The following is a 26,525-nucleotide window of genomic DNA, read 5'->3' on the forward strand; positions in this document are numbered from 1 at the left end:
GTTGCACTGATTCGCACTTCTGGGGAGGTTGCCCGCCCTCAAGCAGGTAGCAGTGACATCTCACCACAGCCAACCCCCAACGACCTTGCCTCTACCCCACAAACAAGCCCTATGTGCTGCAAGACTCTACTCACCACTGTCTGCAGGAGACCAGAAAGAAAGACATTTTTATAAGTCTCTGTGTTCAGTTCTCTGTACTTTTGAAGCCTCTGAGTGAATCTTTTTGGTTTAGAGTTTAGTTTCTCTCCTGCGTCCTGTTTTTACTTAAGATATCCGTTTTATTTTACCGTTTCATGTTCGTTATCAGCTGTATTAGAAGTTGTGTGAAGTTGCTGCTCACAAACTGTGTTTATCACTGAATTAGCAGAAACTTCTTAGTGGCTTTTCTTAAATAAACACAAGTCTAATGATACCACAGGGGGGAAAGTAAAAGCAGAAACAGCCACAGTGAGATGTTGATAGAGAGCTGCAGATAACAGGCTCTTACTGCACCTCTGCAAACAGCTCACCTCCAACAGGTAAACTTCTTTTACCTGCCCTGCTGTGGAAAAACACATGCAGCAAAAATAACAGGGGACTTCAGCTGTGGATCAGCGCACTGTTTATAAAGCCGTCATCAGTCATAGACACACACTTTATAAAGGAAATGGTAATCCCTGGCCAATGGCCAAAACCAACCAAGCCAAGCCAGCCCATGACTGCTGAAAAGGCGTACGACAGCTCCTGCATTCAGCGAGCTAAACTCCATTTTTCAATGGCTTTGAAGAGAGTGATATAATGGCTTTAATTGCCCATCAGAAAGTGCTGTCTGATGCAAGGTAAAGCAGTGAAAATATTCTGGATAAAGCGTACGCTTAAACTGATATGAAATTGGGATGTTTTGGGTTATTTTTTAGGTGTCTTAAATATGTTTTACTGCTGACCCCTGCACAGCAGTACACCGCTTAGCTTCCCACCACCTACTGTATGTAATACACTATGTTAAGTACCTCTTGCAACCCCATTTCTTAATATCCGAACTGTGCCTGTAAGTCTACTGTGCTGCTGTTTCTAAACCTCTTGCACACAGAGTAGTTAATAATAAAATGTTACAAACAAAAGAGAACCCTAAACATGCTGGCAACAATTTGAACAATGCTTATGAGATCTATATACAGAGGGATAGCATTTTTACTTGCTGTAATCATTCCTCCTATTCGTACTGGATGTTTAAAGGGAATTTCATTCTAAACAACCTTTACCCACAAAGAAACCCACAGTTTTTTTTAACAGAAGAGAGACTGGATTTTGTGCCCCATCCTTTACAGGAAGGCATTTAGAGCCAGTGTGAACAGGAGGAATGATTACAGCAAGCCAAACCTGCTGCAATGTTTATATGGGAACCTGACTTGTTTTTTTTAACATTTGTGATCCATAGCCCTCCAAAGTGACAGGTGACAGGTTGACTCTTTATCACACATATCAGGAGCTGTTTATGAACGCCCAACATTGTGTTCACCTGCATGATCATGTGCAAGGGAGAAAGGAATTGAAAGGAAATGTAATTTATCATAAGGATTTAAAGTAGTGATTCATACTGTCATATGGCTGTTGTTTCTCTTTTTCTCTTTCTTTGCTTTCTGGTTCTTCTAGTATTACAAGTTTACTCGTGGTTTTCTCTCACTCATCTCCTACTGCCTTCTCTAACATAGCACTGTGATCTTTGGGCATGTTTATGTGCCCTCTATCAGAGCAAGGACCAGTGTAGTGCAGAACTGTTTGCCTGCACTGAACTGCTGACAAGCTAAAGGATGCTGCACTGCATCCAGCTTTCTATTTTTGACATCTACTCTGACACAGACTATTTGTCTTCATTTTCCTCTTGGCAAAGAGTTTGAACATAGTTTCTTAATCGCAGACCAATGAGTGATGTATTGGGCGTTTCTACACTTTGAGATTTTAACTTGATAAAAACACATCATGAACCCCCCCCCCAGCATAGTGGGAAACATACTGACATAACATACCGACATACCTGTACCCAGGGCAGGCCAAAATTTATAGAGGATGTTCTATAAACCACCTTCATTCATTGGCCTCCAACTCTGGAGGGCACAGTATCTCATAAATACCTCCTGCTGCGATAACAACATCCGACAAGACAGAAATATGTACCATAATTAATCAATATGAAATTTACTTAGCCCTTTATGTGGCATGCTTACAGGCACACTGACAAAAACACACCTGGTTGTGGCCGCTGTCGATCTATCATCTGCCTCAGCCTAAATGATTTTGAATGTATAAGGCTCACACACACCAAACCGACATCAAAGAACTAGTAGCAACATAGGCCGACTGTCACCTCACGTCACCTGTGTCTCGGCCAAAAAGCTGCACGTGAATACACCTCAAAGACAACAGCCAACAGTCAACTAGCACGTACGTTCTGCGCCTGCGTTACAGAATATAACTCTCCCTGTCAGCAGGCAGTGGTAGTCTGTATCCATCATTCAAAAACAGAAACAAGGAGACCGTTAGGATGGATTCATGGCGCGAGTTAGCCAGTAAGCACATAAACAATACCAATTACTTCAATTCAGTCAATCGATTAAATCTAATTGTTACATGAATTCATTCATCAATGGGATCTGCCTTCTCCTACGAAATAACCCAAAAAGGGCTGCGAGGGTCGATGGAGCAGGACACACTGCGAAAAGACAGGCACTCACCAACAGCTTGACAATGACCAACAGCCGACCTTCAGCTTGATGTATCAGGGCCCTTACAGTGAAATCCTTGCTACTCACTGTGTTGCACTGCATCATCACTGTTTTTGTCCTCTGACCTCAAGGTAACCAAGCTGTAGGGGTGTGCGATATGGACAAAAAATAATCTTGATATTTTGGGGGATTTTGAAGATAACGATAATTAGACGATATTCTTTTAAATATGTGTTTTTAACAGCCTGAGTTATAGCTCATTAATTGTTTCTCATGGATGATATTAATGGAAAAATGTTCTTAACATTTCTTGCTGCTTTTTTACCTGCTCTCTCTGTTTCACTCTGGTGACGGCCTTTTGTAGCGTCAATTCCGGGTTCATTTGCAACTGTTCAGATAGGCGTTTGTCCCGCAGACTCACCACAAGCCTGTCCCTCACCATCTCATCATGTGGAGCCCCGTAACCGCAGTGCTCCGTCAGGCAGTGCAGCGCCGTAATGAAGCTGTCGGCCGTCTCGCCCGTTTCTTGAAGCGGCTGATTAAACTTTACTCTCTCAAAGATCACATTCCTGCGATTCCCTTGTGCTTGCGTCTCCAATCCAGAAGCAATGCGGAATCTGTCGTAGCGTTTAATCCATTTAGGCCAGTCTTCAGCCTTGAAGGTGAACTTTTCCAGCGGGGAGACTCAAAACTGTGCCATATTGCCGCTTCGTTCAGCTAACTGTGCCTGGGCTAGGTAGCTCCGTAGACGGTCTTCCGGTACTGCGATCTTTAGCCTGACAGGCTGGGACCTGGGACCAGTTTGAAAGAACATTCTAGATAATTTTTTCTTACCTCTAGCCCAGACGATCAGTTTATCAAACTCTTTGTCTCTGACCACATAATTGTGTCAACAGACGTTTGGTTTCTTGTAGTGCTGCACGATTAATCTAATCGCAATTGCAATCGCGATGTCAGGCTCTGCGATTACATAACCGCATAAAAGGCTGCGATTTGCGATTTAATGTAGGCTAAATAAATGTTAACGTGTGTGCCTGTGAACGTGACTGCCTCTCCTGCAGTGTGTGGAGTTTGTTGACATCACGCCCACAAGCTATCCTGGTGCGTGCAGCTGGCGTGCAGCAGTGACCAACACAGACGCTGAAGAAGAGTATGAGCTTGACCATGAACAGGCTGAGTTGGTGGCGGAAAAAACGTCTGTTACATGGCGATACTTTGGATTCAGATACAGCGACATTGAACATTAAGACGTGCTGTTTAAGTGTAAAAGTTAAAGTCGCCACGTCCCGCGGCAACACGACCAATCTATATCAACACTTGAGACACCACAGCACAGGGAAAAGTAGGAAGAGTGCATGCGAGAGAAAGCCGAGCCGTGTAACGTTAAAGACAATGAGACAACTGAAAGCCACCAGAGCCTCATAAAACAACATCCAAGCACAGTTAAGCAAACATTTGTAAGTGTTACAGGGAAATCATGGACTCCATAACAAATGAAAAATTGAGCAATTTTGCTCGCGTTCGGCCCACTTGACATGCTGCTGTGTTGTGCTATGGCGCTGGAATCATTTACGTGACAACGCCTGAACGCAACACAGGCTCGCTGCGCTGTATGTACAGTTCCGTGCTGCACTGCTGTGTGAGCAGCGTGTTTGACTGTGCTCAGTCTGTTGATGGTCATTGACACACTGTCTGTCCATAACAATAACTATGTCAGGTCAGTGCCCCCCTAATGTAATGTAGGGGAAACACTGAATCAAGCAAAAAGACTCATGATACCATTTATTTATTATATTTTATTGTAATTATATTTGTAATCGCAATCGCAAATCGTGATATTGTCCACCATAATCACAATCGCACATTTTTATCAAATCGTGCAGCACTAGTTTCTTGCCTCCTCTAATCAAGATCAACCACTAATATATTTTCAAAACTGGAGGAAACACCTCTGGCCCCAAGCCTGAATTAACTGTCATTCCTGAACTTGTGAAAAACAATAAGGCATTGATTTGAAGTTTGGGTTACTGTCTAGAAGCATGCATGTCAGGACAACTCTTAAGTCATCCAAGAGGCACATAAACATCATTCAACCTCAATATTCTCAATCAAAATGAGTCAAAAGGAGTTCCTGTAACCAGAGTAATCAACTACTCGCCACAGTAAATACTGGCATTGCACATTTTTGCAAACCACGGATATATTAGATTTGTTCATTATCCTGCGGTGGATATGTTGAAACTTCACCCCTCTTCACAACAACACTGTGGTTAATGTGTGGTTGGGTTTAGGCACAAAAACCACTTGGCTATGGTTTGGAAAAGATCATGTTTTGGCTTAAAATGCCCACTTTTGGTGCCACAATCCCCAGAGGAAATGCAGAAATGTCTCAGTAAAAATGGTGGTTACCATATAGATAGATACAATGTTGGGCGTTCATTAACAGCTCAGTTTGGCAGCCATCTCATCAAGGTGTCATGCCATTAACCATCAGCACCACTTCCTGGTGACAAAGTCCGCTCATACATATGTAATCACTTTAGTTACTTTAAAAACGTTGGTATGGTACATAACTTAGCTTGGCACTGCACAGAAATGTGAAACGCCAACATTTTCTTTCAGTGACTGGGCTCAGAGTCAACAATACTTACAGTTTTTCTCGATTGGTTTGGTTCATTTCTTGAAACAGAAATTACATTCTCAAAACAACATGGACAACCCTCCAAACCACTGGGCACTTCTTCACAACAGATTTCAAATTCTCATTCCTTTCAACAAATTGCAAATGTCTTAGCACACTTTGCAAATGATTAAATACAATTGTCTACAGTTTGCACAAATTGCAAATGTCTAGCACATCTTTGCAAATGATTGATTACAGTTGCCTACAGTTAGCACAATTACCAATTGTATATATCTTGCTGATCTAAACTAACTGTTGATTGTCAGTCAAATGGTTTTACTCTCTAAAACATGTCAGCATTATTTCATTGTGTCAGCCATCACATGCACAAGAGTTCATTCAATTGTCAAAATTAGTCAGGAACATAATACCATGTATAACATGACATTACATGATATGAATATCTTTTGCTGATTGATAAATTGACTCAGGTGAATCTAGAACTTGACTAATAAAGGGGGTGTGTAACACATCTCAGATGACCAATCAAATGGTATGTTTAGTTACCTGACAGGTGCTATCCATGAGAATGATTTTTGCCAAACATACATATAGAGCTTGACCAGAATCAATACAATTTCTGAACATGGAGGCACCTGGCCAGGTAAACAATGACCAACTGCCTGCTCGAGGAAGAGGAAGAAGAAGAGGAAGAGGAGGAGGAGTAAGGGTGCGTGGTGGTGGAGTAGGTGGAAGAGGGCGAAGGGCACGAAGACACCATGCTGTTCCAGATGAAATTTGGGCTACACTTGTTGACCATGTGATCAATCATGGCCTCACAATGGCAGAGGCAGGTCGTCGAGTTCAGCCGAATGTGCCCAGATCTACAGTGTCTTCTATCATTCAAACCTTCCGCAGGGAAAACAGGTAGGCCTATGTACTCATTCAACAATGGAGTTACTGTATTGATAGTACAGTTTACAATAGTATTCCAATTACTGTACAGCAATGCATTACAGTAGAATTTCAGTACATTACGTAACAGTAAAACAACAGTACAATTGGTAACTCATTCTGTGAGAAATTTATAAGGCATACAGTAGGTCTACAGGACAGGACAGTGCATCACAATACAAATGGTAATATTGTCTATTTGTGAATTCTATGTCTAGGATTGGACGACAACCTCGTACTGGTGGCAGAAGAACACTACTCAGCCGAGAACAAGAACAGGAGATCTGCAATATAGTGATGGCAAATAATGCCATCACACTAAGAGAGATCCGTAATACCATAATACAGGACAATCTAATATTCCAGAACATCAACACTATCAGCATATCAACAATAGACAGGGTATTGAAGAAGCATGAGATGAGCATGAAACAGTTCTACAGGGTACCATTTGAGAGAAACTCTGATAGAGTGAAAGAGCTGCGGTTCCAGTATGTAAATGTAAGTCAGTGGCGTGTTACTGGTTATCTATCATTATACCCTGTTTACAGTAAAGCACAGAGGCCACTATATTGAACTTTTGGTGGAGAACACAAAACATTCCTATGTAATTTGCTGTTATGGTATGATTCTACCGTATAACTGATTTGATATTTTGTTGTACTGTATTGTAGAGAATAATGGCATTGAAGGGGAATGAGACTTCTCACACCCTTGTTTTCGTGGATGAAGCCTGCTTTAACCTGGCCAAAGGAAGAAGACGTGGCCGGAATATTATTGGCCACCGGGCCACGGTGGATGTCCCAGGCCAGCGTGGAGGCAATATAACAATGTGTGCTGCCATTTCTGAAAATGGTGTGGCCACCCACATTCCCACACTTGGCCCATACAATACCCAAAAGCTCCTGTTCTTTTTGGATCACCTTTATTCAGATCTCATCTCAGAAAATGAGAGAGGTTTGGTAGGGCTTCACTCAAAGTTTGTAGTTGTGTGGGACAATGTCAGCTTCCACTGCAGCCCGCTCATCAGGACCTGGTTCACTGCCCACCCAAGACTGCTAATGGTGCTCCTACCACCTTACTCCCCATTTCTCAATCAATTGAGGACTTTTTCTCTGCTTGGAGGTGGGGGGTGTATGACCATCGGGCTCAGAACCAGAGGTCCCTGCTTGAAGCAATGGATGCTTGCTGTGACAATGTCACAGCAGATCAGTGCAGGGGATGGTTGCGGCATGCACGTAGATTCTTCCCCCGTTGCATCGCAAGGGAGAATATCAGGTGTGATGTGGATGAAAATCTGTGGCCAGACAGACAGCAGAGAGAGGACGACCACGAGAGTGAGGATGAGGAGGACGACCATTGAGGTGGAGTTACTGGTGTGAACAATATTGCATAATTTTCCTTTTTTTGTGTTGATGTGTTTACAGTACAATATATTTTGCTGTATACATTTTCTTTTTACTGTGATGTTTGGCAGTTACTTTATGTTTGTGAATAAAAATACAGTAACAATTTCAATGACAGTGTAGGTCCATCATCTTTTTCAGTTTGATACAGTTTGATTTCTGGTAGCTAGACAAAAGGCATCAATTACAGTAACCACTCATTGTCAGTGAATGGTCTGGACCAAGATTGAAATGTGACATAAGTGATATTTCCATGGTCCACTGCCATAGTGACAAAACATCTAAACATTTTGACCAACAGTGCTTACACAATGCCAAAGAGACTTTGCATTTTGGGGCCATTGACTATATGAGAAAATGGCTTAGTTTTGACACATGAATTAACTGTTTTGGGAGAGATATGACCTTTTGGTGAGCCATGGTGTTGTGCTGAACCATCCAGGCTATTTTGGCAAATGCATATAGAGCTTGGAGAACGTCATTTCTGTTTCAAGAAATGAGCCAAAGCAATTGAGCAGGAAACTTGTGTTTGGGGGCCTTGACTATTTATATGAGAAAGGGACTTAGTTTGAAGCTTGGGTTAACTGTTTTGGGAGAGATATGACCTTTTGCAGGTGAGCCATAGTGTTGTGCTGAACCATTGGACTATTTTGCCAAATGCACTTAAAGGTTAACAACCCCAGCTATTAGTACCATCTCAATGCATGACAAAACAAAAGAATCATAAGGTGACCTGAGACCAAATCCAACAGGGAGGAGCTCTCCTGTTTATGTTTTTGCCAAGAGCTTTACTGCACAACGGCTGCATGCGGCATCGATGTGAAATTAAAGTTTATTACTTTCCCACACAGTCAGTACACAGGCTAGCAGAGATGTTTTTTACAAGGAGACTAGAACATCTTTATACTGAATTCAGATTGAATTATCATATGTTACAGATTCTAGGCTTTCAATATCATAAAACAGTTGTTTATTTACAAATAGATGTCTTATATCAATGCAAGGAGGTGAATTATGAGCATAAAAATAATTTTAAGTAAACTTGTATACCAGTATACCATCTACCAGTCATAATATGGAAAATTAAAACACAGCTGTGTGTGTGGATTGCAAATGTGTTCCCATGGTCATTTGTGTTTCCCCTCGGGGCTCGAGTTTCTCACTGTAGACTGACTGCAAACGGCCCAGCGGTGAGAACATAAACATGAAACTGTCTCTGAGTCGTACAATAAAAAAAACACAAGACATACCTGCTGTCTCTATTTTCAAATGGAATTTAGTGGGCAACTGAGCCTGTGAGACACGTTTTTTTTTTCTTGACACACAAGGCACCCATTCATTTTGACAACTTACAGTATTTATCAGACTGAGAAAAGTGAAGGAACCAAAAAAAAAGAGGGAATCAGGAGATAGTGAAGTAAAGCTTTGTTATATCCTATCATAGCATGGCTTTAAACTGCTCTGAGGAGCTGTTTTTTTCCATTACTATGAAAAAACATATATTTTTGTTGGACATGCAACGCAAAAAAACATACACAATGAGCACACAATGCCATATGCTGTTTAGCAATGGAAAATGTACAATTTGTTACATAAGTTTTGTTGTTTCTGATGTTCTGGGTTTTGTTTTTTGTTTTTTTTTAATATATGGTCAGTTTATAAAAATTTACTAAAAGTAGTCATTAATATTTATGGAAAATAAATCTTGACACTGAAACAAGTCATACATTTCAGAATGATCAAAGGCAAATTTTTTTGTTTAGCTTTTAATATTGTATTTCTTATATTTCACTATATTTCAGTATGATATATCATGCACAATTTGGTCATAGTCTTCCCTACTTCACTATTTTGTACTTAACCATTACTAACCGCATTTATTTTTCAGCATTTTTAAATGTGCCTGTGCTCGTTGAAAAGAACAAAAGATAAGAAATGCCTCTGTTGATCCCCAGAGGGAAAACGCTTTTTGTTTTCAGCAGCACAAAATCAGAATATGCACAGAATACAGAAGAAAAAAAAAGCAGGCAACACTTTATTTGTATAGTCCACCTAGAGATAGTTTATACAATATTTTTAACATTTCATCAGTTTATTTGTTGAGATTCAACAATTCAACTGTTTCGCTTCATTCTGTGGATGTTTAACGAATTATCTATTAAGTATATGATGCAATTCATTCACATAACTACATGTTCTTAGAATAATTTAGTTGAACTTTTCATTCAAGGTCAACCAAGTAATTCTGAGAATTGTCACATATACTCTATAAACATCTACAGACAAGACAAAACAGCTGAATTGTTAAATCTCAACGAATAATACAAACTATCTGTAGGTGGACTACCCAAATGAACTGCTAACAGACAGGAAAATAATAATAATAATATGTTAATAAAACTACATGTGATAGAAGGAAAAGTAGAAACGATACAGTACAAGAGCACTGTATAGTATAGTATAGTATAGTATAGCATAGTATAGTATAGTTTACCATAGTATAGTACTGTATAGTGTATAATAGTACATAACAATATATAACAAACTCTAACTCTACAGTTTAGATTAGTACAGTACAGTACAGTTTAGTATATTACAGTATAGTATATAACAATATGTAACAAACTCAGCATAAATCAGTCCAACAGTGAGACACACTGTAGCGGTAGGGTAGTATGAGCGCATCGTGATTGTGCTATACACTGAGGAAATTGTGTGTGTGTGTGTGTGTGTGTGTATGCGTGTGTGTAGCTGATTTTTGTTTGTTTAAAGACTTAAGTACTACCTACGGCTTTACGCTGTGATGTCTGTCAGTTGTCATGTTCATGTTGAAAGATTAAGATATTACATGAAGGGAGCGACTCCAAAATTTGCCAATCAATCTTGCCTTTGGCGAGATGGACACAGTCATGGCCTCATTATGTGTAAGTGAATCCTTTGAGTAATAAGTGATGTGTCATTAAGACAGCACAAGAAAAACAAACACAAATCTAGAGCCAAATGGCGTCCATATATTCAGCACGAGGGAATTTGCATGAGGACAAAATGTACTGATGCATGTGACTGACAGCTGGTTTAATGACCGTGAGCACGACATATACTGTACCGCTTGATTTAAAATGACATTTCAGTCACCATCTAAACCTTATGGGACCTATTAAGTTGAGCTACATCTGCATGTGATGTAGGTCAAACATAAATAAAACATGGTAATATGAGCTTCGCGGTGGAGGGGTGTACACCTGAGCCGAGCTCTATTTCTCAGCACAGACAGGAAGCCCAATAAAAGTCCACACTATCATGACAACTAAAACACTCCCTAACAAAACAGATTCGGATTAAGACGTAAATACCCGGGTATACACAAAGCACGGCATCTACTGGTCGTGTTCTACACACAACTGTAAGTTCAAGATCAGCAATTAACATATCAAATATCCGCACACATGAACAAACAGCCTTTTGTTAACTGCAAAGTCAGTCAACCTGCTGCCTGCAGGCATTGTGGGCTGTCGTACATGCACATTTATTCAGGCTGCCTTTGACTCTTTCGGAGTACTCCTGCAGAGGATACAACGCAGAGTGGACCAAGATGAGGACCTTTTCCCTGCTTCTGTTGGTAGGTGTATATTCTACAATTATCTACAGTTACATTAACGCCATTTACAAAGAAAAGATGTGGTTAACATTGAAGAACAAAGCAAACGTTTTCAGCAGAAAGTAGCTGTTCTGAGAGAGTTGTGTGGCCTGTGATGACTTGTAAAACTTGAAAATAACAGCAGAGAATGTCTACATGCATAGCACTTATACCTTTAACCAGGTGTTCTACTGTTCAGTAAGTCTGCAGGCAAATGTGCATTAATGAGGGCATCACGCAAAACCAGTTCTCAGCATTATATAATGGAAATACAGGTTGTTGACACAGTAACATGAGATCCTTACGATGGATTAATGGAGTACCACACAGCACATATTTTAAACCTAGTTGTTGGATCAGGTTATGTACATCTCTTCCTGTTATTCAGTGAGTTGCAGCGTCACTCTCGAACCCTGTGATGTTATGATTTACTTACTTCACACTGCAGTCCCATCTTTTACAGTACAGTGTGCTGCAACTGGAGAATTTATTTCATTTTCTAAAAAAATATTCCTAAGCAGTTGTACAGTAGTTGAGACACTGGGACATGACTAAGATCTTTGTTTAAGATTATTTTTTTTGGCTTTTTGCATCTATTAGATGGGATAGTCTAAGCGTGAAGGGGGGAGAGAAGGAGGGGATGACATGCAGCAAAGGGCCACAACCTGGAATCTGCGGCCGCTACCATATATGGGACACCTCAACAGAATGATTTGCTCCCAGTGCCTGAAAGAAATGTTTATTTTATGTTTCTTTATTTTAAAAAGGGACAATGCACATTATTTAACATCTCCGGGTTGGGGGAGAGTTATTGCCTCAAGTGAGGGAGTTCACGTATCTTAGGGTCTTGTTCACGAGTGAGTGTAGAAGGGAGCGTGAGATGGATTGGCGGGTCAGTGCGGCTTCTGCAGTGATACGGGCCCTGCGCCGGTCCGTCGTGGTGAAGAGGGAGCTGAGCCGGAAAGCAAAGCTTTCAATTTACTGGTCCATTTACATCCCAGCCGTTACCTATGGTCATGAACTCTGGGTAGTGACCGAAAGAATGAGATAGCAGATACAAGCAGTGGAAATGAGTTTCCTACATGGGGTGGCTGGGCTCAGCCTTAAGGCCCTGACACACCAAGCCAACAGCCGGTTGTCGACCAAAGTCGGGCCGTCGGTGAGCGTCTCACGCCCTAGTTTTTGCGGTGTGTCCCGCACCATTGGCACTTTGGCGTTGGCGGTTTTTCGGCTGATTGAGCATGTTGAATCGGCGGTAGAGCTTGTCGGTGAGAGAAATCACTCTGATTGGCTGTGTCCGCACCTTTAGAGATAGGGTGAGGAGCTCAGACATCCGGAGGGTGCTCGGGGTAGAGCCACTGCTCCTTCGCGTCAGTTGAGGTGGTTTGAAAAGTTATGTTCATGATGACTATACCTCTGAATCACTGGCAACATCTACAATTATCTTTAACAATCAAAATGTATCAATTGCTCTTAGTCTGAATTACAAGCAATATCGGGTTTGCCCTGTCATCACAGTGATTGAAACCACCTATTTTATACACTGTATGTCAGTCTGTTGATTAGTAGCTTTTATCTGGAAGAAGGCAAGATCTGCCAAAACACTGAGAAAATAATTATAAATGATAATGATAAATGACAAATAATTTAAGATAAGAAGATGGAGACCGTAAACTACATAGTTCCTGGTTTGCAACCAGCTGCCGTTTCCCGTTCTCTCATCTCATTGTGTGTAAAGACATGCAAATTAGATGAACGGGAAGCTTTTAGTTGCCCGTACACGTGAAGGGGTTTCTACTGTATGTGTGTGGTCAGGGCAGCCTGACAGGGTGTGTATCATCACCTCTTGCCCCAGTGCATGCTGGAATTTTCTGCAGCTCTCCCTGACACAAGATGAGTACAGAAAAAAAAACATGTTTGTTATCTCAGGAGCAAAATACAGTGAAGTAAATGTATGACAGTAAGACCACAGTGAAACATCTAACACTACAGGGGAGAGTAAATGAGCAGTGAATAATGCATGATAAAAGGCACACATCATATTGGATTAAAAAATACTTTAGACTGCTCTGTGATGTCAGGTATTATGATCTATGTTTGTGTTGCAGGTTGCATTTGCAGCCCTGGAATGTGGAGAAGGCAACCACATCAAGCGTGACAAGCGGGTAACTGTTTCATGTTTAGGAATGCAAACTCCTGCCAAACTATTCTGCCATTATAACAACTGTATGTTTGCTCAACATTCTGGTTTCAACAGGAGCTTTTGGCGCGTTCCAAAAGAAGGTGGGTTTTGTCTACAATTGAAGTAGTGGAGGAAGATAATGGGCCATTCCCCAAAGAAATCTCTCGGGTGAGGACATCAATTTGTAAATGAGATATCCTGACTGAGCCAAACATGCACAAAATAACCGCTCAATGTTTTGTGTCTTGACACTAGATGTTCAATGACAAGACGCATCACGAGGGGCAGAAGTACCATATCAGTGGAATGGGTGTGACTGAGCCGCCGCTGGGAGTGTTCTCCATTGATGAAAATACCGGAGTCGTCTATGCCCATAAACCTGTTGACAGAGAGGAGTTCGATCGCTTCAAAGTAAGCTCATGCTGGATCGCCCGTCCCTCTGATGAAAAATACATATGTGTAGATTTTTTAACCACAAAAGACAACTTGACCTCATTGTACCTCCACCCACAGATCAAGTTTGATATCTTGAGCAAAAAGACGGATACGGCAATAGACAAAGAACTGGCTTTCAACGTAGACATAAAGGACATCAATGACAATGCACCGAAATTTCAATACTCTCATACGAAAGCCAGCGTAAAGGAAAGTACCCAAGACAGTGAGTATATGGTTGCAGAAATGACTCATATAGCATGCATATTTTGTGCTTGCAGTCACTGAGTATCACACATCAAACAAATGAAAACAAGGTACAGCGCATTCTCATAAATTCTTTAACAGAGACGTGCCAAAATAATTAGGGGAAAAAGAGATGTACTGTGTAATCAAACGTAGATCAAATGTAGAGTGTTGGATGTTTTTGTAAAAAATGAAAAAATGGGATACACAGGAGAGCAACTCAGCCACTCCAAAAGACTAGAACTGCAGACATTTCCCACAGATTTCATTTGTTTATAGTTCGTTTTGTAAGTATACAGTATTGTTTCACTTCACTTTTAGATTTAGTTTTTAGCTGAACTTTACTAACCTTGGTTTCAATGACTGTAGAGCTTTGTCAGGGCTTTAAAAACAAACAAGGGTGTAGCCTCACCAATACTGTAGCAGCAAAATAATTTCAAACCCAGGCTGCATCTTTAATCCTGTGTACTTTTCTGCTCCATTCCTTGCTTCATACTTTTCTATAACACATTCAATCTCTCCTTTTTCTTGCAGCATACTTGCCGGTGCAGCTGTTGGTCACTGACATTGATCAGAGGAACACATCCAACTCTAAAGTCACCATCAGCGTGCTTTCACAGAAGCCGGACTCTCCCAAGATTAGTTTGATTCAGATTAACAACAGAATGGCCCAACTCACCGTTGATGGATGTTTTGACTATGATGTGAGACTCAGTGACTTACAGTACCTACATCAGCTGCATGCACACACACAATACAATATCTAAAATATCTTTTTTAATATATATGTTTCAGAAAGTAAATAAGTATGAAGTTATTGTTCATGCAAAAGATCATGGAACTCCGTCCCTTTCCTCAACTGCTGTTGTTACTCTCAATATTGATGACACAAACAGCCATCAACCAACGTTTAAGGAAAAGGCGGTACAGATTTTTTATTACCATTATCATTAATACTTGCTTTTCAGAGTTATGCTATGATGTTAAAGATGAAACTGGTCTGCCTGTTCAGTACTACGGCCAGGTGAAAGAATCGATCACCAAGGACAATGTTTTGAGGATTGGGGTAGACGACAAAGACACTCCTAAAACTCCAGGCTGGCGTGCCAAATACTACATCATTAAAGGGAATGAGGGAGAAAACTACAAAATTGAAACTGACCCTGAAACTAATGAGGGTATTCTGAGTGTCATCAAGGTAATTCTGCTTTTCTCACGCTTCATTCATTTACATGTGGACCAAGCTAAATTTCCATCAACCTTTTTTTATCATGTACAGCAGCTGCATCAGTAGTGACCTAGCCGTGTGTGTTTCTTCCAGGGCAAAGATTTCGAGATGACAACTAATACCACTCTGCTGATCAGAGTGGAGAATGAGGAGGAAATTTTTTATTGCAAAAATAAAGCAGCTGGTGGAACAGACAAACCTCCACCTCCAAATGAAGTCAGCGTCACAATGAAAGTGATAGATATCAATGACCCCCCTTATTATGAAAAAACTGTATTTGACGTGTACCGGAGAGAAGAGGAGGAGCCTGGAAATGTGCTGTTCTCTCCAGTAGTTAAAGATCCCGACTCAGACGAATCCAAAATCAGGTTAGTGCTTAGATACTGATTTTTCAGGCGGTAGTTAATATCAACATGCAAGAGTTACAAAAGAAAATCTTAGAACAATATATCGTCTCTTGTTTATTTCTAAAATAAATGCATCCCATAACTAGGGCGGCCATTGAAGATTCTAATTATCATTTGGAGACCCCTTAAGTCGACTGAGGCTCTTCAAGTCAAGCAGTCTTTTTGTTTTGTTTTGTCAGTCAGTGTGCAGCATACATCTTCAGATATAGATGCAGAGTGAGCACTGCTCACCTTTACGCTGCTCTCCTGTAGAGGCAGCTGCAGACCCAGAGCCAGGGTGAATCTGAGTGAGACAGAGGCAGCTGCCTGTGGGAAGAGATCTCGGCCAGGCTCTGAGATAACGTTATTTTCTGCCCTCTGCTTAGAAGTAGGGAATTTACAGACTTAATACACTGCAGTCCCTGGCTTTTGTTTGAAATCTAGTGTTGGCAAAAATGTTGCACTTTTCTGATATGAAGCTTTGCGTTAGTTCATGCAGGACATGGGAAGTCATATACCCCAGCTGTAACAAGCTGACAGCCAGCTGATTGGATCATGGCTTCGTATCAGTCACTGCTGCTGCTGCTGCTGCTGCTGGCAAACTTTACCTCCTCCACCCCAGCCTAATTCAGAGTCCTAACATGGCTTAAAAGTTAAAAGGGTATTTTATGTCTTGCTTTGGGCCAACTCTTGTACACCCTGGAGGGTTTTCTGCATTGCGCTTCCTGTATTGATTTAGCATGCTGCATCTTAAGAGTAGAGCCATCAGCGCCAAGTATAGCTGTATTTCCATTTGTTGGAATAAATGGTTAAATCTATGACGAGAGTGTTCCTGACTGAACTGTCGCTAGTGTAGTTAGCATGCATTAGCTCCGAGGGCTAACTTGGCTTGTATACTATATTACATGAATGTCTCCTACCCTGTAAGTCCCATCAAATCCTGTTTAAACTCTTAAACTCTGTAAGGAAAAAAGTAACTAACGGTCAACTATTGGTATTGGGTCGAGTCAGCTACAGCCCTGACCATAGCCAAACAATTATGGTCAATTTGGTTATCAAAGAAGATGTGTAAAGAACGCAAGATTTTATCGTTGAAAAACTGAAATTGTCCGTGTTTTCTGACTGACAAACTTTGCAATGGTGATGCTGTTTCTAAATCACAGACTGTATAAAATAATGGACGAAGCGAACGTGACGTCAGCCACTAGTTTGCAGACTCACGTTTGGAAGCTTTGGCATTTTGGTTTAATGGAGCCAAAGGTGACTATATTTGGACAAGAGGGTGGAACTGTAGAGGAGCGAGGTGTGGATCTGACTCACAGACGCCTTGCAAACAGCCTGTCACTCAAAGTGGCCACACCCTTACTTACGTATAACTTTAAGCCTCCATAAAATGTAAAGATTGTTATATAGAAATTCAATGCTGTACAGTTGTCATGAAGGGAGAAATAAGCTATTAAGACCAAAAACATTTTCTGTACCAGGCTGTAAATATGTTTATTTCTGCTGTAAAGTTGGGCATTTTAACATGGGTTTAAATGCTCCCTTTTGGAGCCAGCATCGAGCGGCCATATGAGAAACTGCTTTTTTTGGCACGTCTGTTGGCTTCATTTGTCAGCCTCAGTGGGTGCCACTTGTTCTTAAAATATCTTCCGCATTTCTATACTGCCAGCTTAGTGTTGGCCAGCCACTCAGTATTGATATATCTGCAATAACCTAACTGCCAATGCATTGATCGGGGCCCAACAGAAAATATAGAATCACATTTCTTATGTGAAATTACCTGATATATAATGTGGCATACAACATACAGTAAAACCTGTAGTTATGTAGTTATCTCTACCATTTTGGGTGCTTTCAGTTCATACGTTGTCCTCTTGTGACCAGGCATGTGCTGTTAGAGGATCCAGCTGACTGGGTGAAGATCGATGCCAAAACAGGCAAAATCACAACAACTAAGAAGATGGACAGAGAGTCGCCCCATGTTGATATCTACATTTACAAAATCGTCGTTGGTGCCATAGATAATGGTATGAAGAAGCCCAACTATACACTCTAACAAAAGCTGGATGTTGTGCCCCACTGGTGAACTAAATCCCTCCAATAATATGTCTGGATGAATTAAAAGGATTTTTTGCCTTTGCTATCACTCCCAAGGTGAGCCTCCAGCCACGGGAACAGCCACTGTCCTGGTCCACCTCGGTGATATCAATGACAACATCCCCACGCTGGTCAGCAAAGGCATAATTTTGTGTGGAAACAAGAATAACAAAGTCATGGTGCCTGCCAAGGATGCAGATGAACATCCTTTCGGTGGGCCCTTCTCCTTCCAGCTGAAGGGTGATGACAAAACTCTGAAACAACGATGGAAACTAGATCCTGCCTTTGGTTAGCTCGTATATTTAAAGTCTCCTTACAAAAACTGAAACAAAAAATTGTTGAAATCAAACAGCCACTACACACCCTTCTTTCCTTCCTTCACTAGGTGACGAATGTGGGCTTGTTATGCTGAAGGAACTTGCGTATGGTAACTACTCAGTGCCCCTGACGATCAGTGACCACCAAGGCAAGAGTGGAAGTGACACTGTGGAAGTGATGGTGTGTGACTGTGGAGGGGGAGATGTTTGCCATAGCAAAGACTCGCTCTCTTCCAGGCTTGGGCCAGCGGGCATTGGACTGCTCTTTCTAGGACTTCTATTATTTTTGTGTGAGTATGACAGTCAGCGGCAACATTAACAAAATCATTAAGTTCACGCTAAATTAACCTGCAGTCACCCTTTTTTGTCGCAAGTCAAGGCAGGCAAGTTAGATACAAATGAACACATAAAACTGGTCAAGACTGTTCGCCCACACTAATCTCAAGCAGTCATTTTAGTAACAGAGAGGTGAGGATTTAGTATGTGAACACAAACCAGTCAAATAGCTTAATTTATCTATAACAAGACATTTTTTTTTATAATTGCTGAATGTCCTTCAAATTAAAATGACTACATCTCATGATATTGTCTCAAATAGTTAAACCAAATTTGTGTATTGGAGTTGCTGTGCAGGTGTTAAACATGCCATAACTTAAGTTATAATATTATAAATAATAAATGTATTTATATAGCACTTTTAAAAACAGATGTTACCAACTGCTAGCTGTGTGTTTAACTTGTACTCCTCTTGATCCTGTGTTAATATGTGTATCTGAGCTATCACTTAATTATTTAAACAAAAAAAAAAAGCTTTTATTTAGTTAGGGAAGTTTCACTGAGAGCAACATTCCTATTTTAAGGAACACCCTGAATACAAGTTTCATGACTTAACACCTAGAAGCTTCCCTGTTCAACCGGTCTCATCAGTTGGCCACCAAGCAGCTTCACTGGAGCAATTGGATGTTAAGGGCCTTGTTCAGTGGCACCTGAAATTACAATCTTTCCTTCAGCTTAACCAAAGTGGAAGAGAACCTAAGATTCTGGTGTCACCCTGCCAATCCAGGGCAGTACATAAATGTCATGTTTAATTTCTTTTCAGTAACTCAAAGAAATGTTTAACATAATGATCACCCTGTCTGCAAAACGTACTCCGTATGCAATTTAGTCCTATACAAACTGAATCTCTTCAAGACAGTCTGTACATTGTCCACACCCAGCTTAATCTTACAAGTTAAGCTAGGTCACCATTGCCTATGGCAGTTATGTGGAAGCCTTGAGAACAGTGTACACGCTGTATATTCAACGGTGTTATTCTGATGTGTGTCTGCAGTGCTGCTGCTCATCTTCCTGTGTCAGTGTGGAGAAAAGGAGTTCAAACATATGCCCATGGTGCAGGATGAGGGCAACCAGACCCTCATCAAGTACAACCAAGAAGGAGGGGGCTCGGAATGCAAGGTGTGTTGGTTGTGCTGTATGTGTGCAGATTAGAAGCAGTAACGGCCAAAATTACTCAGTCAGATCAATGCATCCTAGAGTCGAAACAATCCAGGTAATTTACCCAGTTATTATAGCATATGCCTCTAAACCCATAACCAACCGCATTATCACTTCAAACTCAATACCCACACAACGCAACCAAACGTCATAAGACCGTGACAGTATGATATATTACTCTACCAATCGCACCCATTTTTGGGGACGGTGGGCTAACCTATTTATTCTTTTCTTTGTCTTCTCTGCCAGACTGAGCCCACTCTGCTCCTGACACCTACAACCAGTATGACAGTGACAGATGGCATAAAAATGGGCACCATGAAGGTACTCCTCTCCCCCCACCCCCCAGTCTCTCATTCCTCTTTTCCTCGCAGGCATAAGGTGTATCAGCGTGGGTGCAATTTCAGGGTGTGTCAGAAGTCAAGAGTCTAAAATGTCTCAGTACACAAACAGAAGAATTATATAAAGAAAAACGTATGAAAATTTGGTGATTCATCTTCCTGAAAAATGGATCACAGCTATAATCAAGTTACTCTTACTTGTCTCTGAGGCGTTGACAGATAGACAGGTATGTGATGCAACACTGTAATTGAAATGTATGTTGTAGACACATTTATGATGAGCCTTGAGCAACATGTACAGGTTGACCTACATGACACAGCACAAAGATGACATCTTGGATTGCCTGGAGTACCTGAAAAGAGGGACTACTTGATTTAATTTGGACGCACTGATCACATTTACAGAATTTTGCTGTAAAATACTACAGTAACTTTTGAATGTGAGATAAATGTTGGCGCTATACCAGCAGATGTATAAGTCTGAGTACTTTATTTGGCATTACTGCATAGAATTCAAGAGTTTTATTTTCTAAGGGCTGTGTTCCCCTTTTCAAACACCTGATTAAATGCTTTCTTAAATGCCGAAAACAAAAATAGAATTCCCTTTTTCTTGCCCCTGCTTGTAGGGTTGCTTCATTAACTTGCTTTGTTTGATCAAATTATTATTATTATAATTAACTAGATGTCTCAGGCGGCTCCAGTAATGGTCCAGGATATGGATGCGTACAACAGCTCAGTATTCAACACGGTGAGTAACAGCTCTTTAAATAGCTTCCTTTGTGTGTTTGTATTTTTACAAGGCAAATAATTACAATGACTTAGGGTAATGTCTACAGCAGTGGGACTTCATTTCTAAATAACAAATTACAGTGTTCAGTGGCGTGTGCAGATATGACCTAAAAATCAGCAGGGCTGGTTGCTGTCTTCTACAACACCCTTCCACCTTGATTAACTTTACTGCATATCTCCTGCAGATGAACTCTAACATGAACTCAATGGGCATGCTGCGTCACAACACTGTCAGAAGCCAGGGCGCAGGGCAGGCCATGGTGAGTGACTACAGCCATGTTTAAAATAGCTGCCCCTTTTTAGGGTGTCATTCCTGATGAATGTGTTACCACGCTGCATCTCATTGCCCTGATAGGTGTGTCTTGCAGCACGTCTACACACTGCCTCCTTAAATCCACAAGGGGGTGCCACCACCTGTATTTTAATGCATCATGAGCAATGCCTCTCTCTAGCCTGTGTTGCAGAGACACACCTAGTATGAGCAGTTTTTTGTCTGATCCCTCTTGTTTGCATTTTAGTCTTTTTGTTTCTCTCTGTCTATTGTCTATATGTTCACATTGTATCTCAAAACACGGAAAGAATGTCCTGAAACATGTTTTATATTCTAGTTTCTTCAAAATAGCCACCCTTTGCTCTGATTACTGCTTTGCACACTCTTGGCATTCTCTCGATGAGCTTCAAGATGTAGTCACCTGAAATGGTTTTCCAACAGTCTTGAAGGAGTTCCCAGAGGTGTTTAGCACTTGTTGGCCCCTTTGCCTTCACTCTGCGGTCCAGCTCACCCCAAACCATCACCCCAAACATATAAAACATGTTTTCAGTTATTTCACCTTTTTTTGTTAAGTACATAACTCCACGTGTTCATTCATAGTTTTGATGCCTTCAGTGAGAATCTACAATGTAAATAGTCATGAAAATAAAGAACGCATTGAATGAGAAGGTGTGTCCAAACTTTTGGCCTGTACTGTATATATTTATATATATATATATATATATATATATACATATATTATTGCTTTGCTTTATACCAAGATGTCGTTCTATTATTAAAGGAACAGTTCACCCTAAAATAAAAAAAATATATATTTTTCCTCTTACCTGTAGTGCTGTTTAACAGCCTAGATTGTTTTGGTGTGAGTTGCCGAGCGTTGGAGATATTGGCCGTAGAGATGTCTGTCGTCTCTTAGATAAAATGGAACTAGATGTCACTCAGCTTGTGGTGCTCAAAGCGTTAAAAAAAAATACATTTGAAAAACTCTATTTTCTTTCTACCAAACTGCACCCACCAACCGTATCACAGTGCAGAAGGAAGCATGGGTCTATTCATGAACAAGAGGCTCATGCTCATGCAAGTGCTAGATGTAAAGCTCAGTGGTGTTAGGTGAGCTAGCAGTAGATGTATGCTTCGTTGTGTGTGGTGATACAGTTGGTGGATGTTAATTTAGTTAGAAGAAAATAGTTCCTACGTGAAAGTGCTTACAGCCAGGTCTGTGGTAAATCTTGAGTAATCAGGGCGTGATTTCTGCTGTTGAGTTTTTCAAATGTTTTTTTGCGCCACTTCTTTGAGCACCACAAGTTGAGTGTCATCTAGCTCCATTGTACTTGAGAGAAGGCCGAAATCTCTACAGCCAATATCTCCAACACTCGTTAACTCACAAAACAAATGAATTTATTTTTAATCTTGGGGTGAACTGTCTCTTTAAGTCCGCCCTTACTGAATTAAAGGAGTTGAATCCTGATGCAACTTTAAAGAAAATATCTAGTCTGCTTTTTCTGAATGCTGTCTGGTTCCAGTTTTAAAAGATCCACAAATACACTGAGGTCAAGTGAGGATAGTAAAGACGGAATCTGTGTATTTTTTAATTTCAGTACTCTACATGGAATACAAACAGGTCCAGCGCCTACCATGTGAGTAGTGCATTTCATTGAATCAACATGTTTTAAGAAGAAGTTGAAATGTAAACCTCTTTCTTGCACTGTCTAATGCATAAATACTATGTTAACTAAGCAGTGGGAAGCCCGTACATGTGCATTATATTTTGGCTATAGGAACTAACAATCTTTCTCTCTGTGAACAGGGACACTCATCAAAATACAACCACTCTTACAGCCTGTGCTCAAGTCATAACATCTCCGATCACATCGACAGGGTAAGCATTTGTCTAACATCCACATGTTGAAGTGTGAGCAGATGCTGAACCCTAAATTGCTCCTGATGGTCAGAGCAGCACTTTGCACCTGCTTGTGCGAATGAAAGGCAAATTAAGCAATCAAATTAAACTTCTGAAATGCTCATATACATAACATGGATGACACTGCTGTATTAGGGTGTTCGCATCTGCTTGAAGCAATGATAGAGGTTGTCAAGGAGGCTCCATTACTTATTACTGCTTTGCAGTAGTGTTCCTTATGTATTCAAATCTGAAAATTCTGATTTTGGTCATCTATGTTTTAGCGTCAAAATGGTATCTAAAAACATTTCCACACATGATCTGACATGGGTATCTGCACTGCTACATTTAAACTCGCATACTGCTGTAGACGCCACGTTGGTTCGGGTAAAAACATTAACACAATAACACAAACAAGACCAGACAAGGCGGTAAACCAGCAACCTCCATTTTGCTGTTACAGTTTCTGTCAACGGAGTGTGGTAGCTTTAAAAGGGCAGTTCAGTTCCCGCTCAGAAAGAACTTCTGACAGCAAGGTCAAGAACAAAAAACAACCATCCTTCACCTCCGAGCTCAGATCTGCCAAGCTAACACTGTCCTCACTCTCCATGCTTACTCTGAACAGCATATGTGGGGGGGGTAAGGGAGGGGAGGGTGTCAGCACTGCAACCTGTGTCACTGCTTTCTGCTAACTGCCGAGTAGGAGTTTGCATTTAAAGAACGTGGAAAAGAATTCATCCGGACGCGCCCTTTAATGCAATGACTATAATATTACACAACCAGGCTGAAAGTCTTTATATTTGTATTATGTTATGAAAAGTTTTTAACAAAGTGACTCAGAAATCTTTTTATGACTCCTCAATCCCACAGAGGCTGCACGTGATTGAAGGAACTCATGTAGACCACCCAATGTACCTTCCCTACGAGTATGCCTACGAGGGACAGGGCAGCAAATGCCAGTCACTGGATAAGCTGTCACTCAGCAACCTGGGAGACGATATGATGTTTCTGAATGACCTGGGGCCAAAGTTCAAGACCTTGGGAACCATCTGTCAGCAGACAGTTACAGAAAAAAACATACAGCTCTAAAAAGCACCGCTGCAGTGTGATTTTTATATGAAGCAAATTGCTCTGCGCTCCAAGTTTAAGATCATGAATATGGAGTGACCTTTCTGGATCTTGGAAGAAAAGACAAACAACAATTGCTGGAATTTGTACTTGTGCCTTTCGGACTAAAACATCTCACATATCTAAAGCCTGATATTGTACACGCACATCTATCCACAAAACAAGGATTATGTTTACAGAGGCTGTATTTTTCTTGCTTACAGATGGAATGAATGCACTGCACAAACTGTCATGCTCTGGTGATTTTGAAATGTTACGTTTCGACAGTGAATGGGTGTGTTTGCTTGTTGCTGTTTTTTTTTTACTTTGCTACTTTATGAGTAAGTCCTGTCATGTCCCAGCACTTTTAGCAGCACATCATTTGTAACTCTAGAGGTTTTATAGGGCAGTTTTATTTTTTATGTCTCAAACTGTAAGTTTATCTGTGTAAACTGGAATATTTCAAATGTATATAAGATGTTTTATTTCTGCCTATCACTCTCACAAGAGTGATAGGCAGTATCTGTGAATCTGGTTGAAATCTGTGTTGTTCAACAGTAACTGGACAGTGGTGCTGTCACTGAGGTACTGTAAATGTTTGTGGCCTGTTAATGACCTGGTGATACAGTGGTGTTGAATTTGCACAGCTTGTGTTGCAACAATATTCATTCCTTGCTTTGTTTTCTTGTGTACATTATTGCATCTGCTGTCTTAAAGGTCCAGTGTGTAGGATTTAGGGGGATATATTCACAGATGTAATTAAATGTTTTGGTATCTCAGAATGAGCTTTTTAGTGTACATAGGGAGCGGGTCCTCGTCCACAGAGTCCATCATGTTACATCGTCATGTTTCTACAGTAGCCCAGAACGGAAAACCCAAATACTAGAGGCTCTAGAAAGGGCCATTAATGTTTTTCGTGATGGCCACTGTAGTCAGCAGCCCCTCCGCTTTGAGCACCATCATAAAAACACAGATTTTCATACATTAAACTCCTTTATTCCACATTTTAAGTCGTTTAAATGTTTTGGAGAGAAAAAGACCTCTGCTGATAATTAAGCTACCGTTAAAGGCCTTCCGAATGTCTGAGATCGTATGTTATCAGAGAAAAACGGTTGGCACACATTAGCAGGTGCTGAACTACTGGCCTGTTTGCATGAGCTGCGTCAGAGACCGAATTATTTGTACCTGAATCTGCTCAGTAACAACCTCTTGAATAGTGAACACTGAAGGAATCCTGAGTGGGAGGTCACGCCTGCCGCATGGGAGAAGTTTTAGCTGGTTGCAATCTGCAATCCTCATTGCTTGATGTCACTAAATCCTACACACTGCTCCTTTGAAAATGTGTTTCAAAAAACAAATTGAAATGGAAAGAGGTTGCATTTGTCCTCACTAAAAGATATGCTGGTAGCAACCTTGTGGGTGAAATTTTTTTACTTGGAGAGGGGGAAAAGAAGTGTTCATTTGTTGTCGCACTAATAATAAAATGATACCAAACAAGATACTGTTACAGTGTTAAAACCATGTGTGCTATAATTTAAAGGTTTCATTTTTAACAGCTATGGTTAGTTGTATTAATTCATCTTGTACACTTGCACGCTTGGTGAAGAGGTTGTCAGTGAGGGAGTGGTGGCAGCAGAAATGTCACACAGCTTGTTAGAAGGGTGTAGAATTAGGTCGGGTTCACTGTTCACTGTCCACAATATAATTTCAGGGATAACCCCACCTAACACGTGTAGCACACTTGAGTCAGTTTCTCAACAGTTTTTTAAACTGATGACAGCAGCTGTCAGCACTGTTGGTACTGTATAAAAACTATGATCACATGATGGTTGTTATCATCTCTGTGTTGCTGCCAAAAACAGTCTTACGTCTTCGTCATTTTATTTGAGGAAGGAAGTGATGCCTGCACACTTGGCCACATGCCACACAGGTTTAATGAACACAATGTTTTGATCATTTTCAGATCTTCGTCAGGTCAGAATGTTTGAAAAGTTGAAACAGCACCTATATTTATACGTAATGGACACCAATAGGCTGACAACCTCTATGATGGCAGGTGTGGTTAACCATCTCAATCACTCAGGGTGGTAAAACAATTGAAAATAAACAATTAAACGAAAAATACAAAATATCAAACATATATCTTAATCAATAAAACTTTATATCAAAATTCATCATCTCATATATCAGTCCACAAAATGTACTGTATTAAGTAAGTGAAGGGGTCTTCAACATTTTTCAGGCCAAGGACCTCTTAGCTCAAACAGAGTAAAGCAGGGACCCTCTCCTACATTGTATCAAACTGAGTTGCATATCAAACTGGGCCTACAATAACGTGGCCTGAATTGGCATGTATAAACACAACCTTTTATGGTGCATACAATACAAAGCTTTTCAAATAATCAAA

General features: G+C 40.7%; 2 protein-coding genes across 3 annotated transcripts in view; one reads left to right on the plus strand and one right to left on the minus strand.

Annotated features, from left to right (window-relative positions):
• The window catches only part of zmp:0000000926 (ataxin-1-like), a 134,470-nt gene that overhangs the window by 64,108 nt on the left and 43,837 nt on the right, over positions 1-26,525 (minus strand). The gene's annotated exons all lie outside the window — the stretch shown is intronic.
• On the plus strand, positions 11,054-25,585 carry cdh26.1 (cadherin 26, tandem duplicate 1). The gene is made up of 19 exons (XM_049580388.1): positions 11,054-11,304; positions 13,431-13,487; positions 13,580-13,672; positions 13,760-13,915; positions 14,018-14,165; positions 14,720-14,889; positions 14,981-15,109; positions 15,198-15,383; positions 15,507-15,781; positions 17,687-17,829; positions 17,957-18,187; positions 18,285-18,506; positions 19,547-19,671; positions 19,960-20,034; positions 20,734-20,799; positions 21,026-21,100; positions 22,710-22,748; positions 22,919-22,990; positions 23,882-25,585. The coding sequence occupies exons 1-19, from the start codon at positions 11,278-11,280 to the stop codon at positions 24,098-24,100; spliced, it is 2,508 nt and encodes an 835-aa protein (XP_049436345.1). The 5' UTR covers positions 11,054-11,277; the 3' UTR covers positions 24,101-25,585.

Source organism: Epinephelus fuscoguttatus, linkage group LG7, assembly GCF_011397635.1.
Source record: "Epinephelus fuscoguttatus linkage group LG7, E.fuscoguttatus.final_Chr_v1".
Taxonomy (NCBI): Eukaryota; Metazoa; Chordata; class Actinopteri; order Perciformes; family Serranidae; genus Epinephelus; species Epinephelus fuscoguttatus.

Coding starts and splice junctions, on each gene's coding strand:
- cdh26.1 (XM_049580388.1), top strand. CDS start 11,278: ATGAGGACCTTTTCCCTGCTTCTGTTG. Junction 14,166..14,719: donor AAAGGAAAGTACCCAAGACA/GTGAGTATATGG, acceptor TTTTTCTTGCAG/CATACTTGCCGGTGCAGCTG. Junction 18,188..18,284: donor GAAACTAGATCCTGCCTTTG/GTTAGCTCGTAT, acceptor TTCCTTCACTAG/GTGACGAATGTGGGCTTGTT.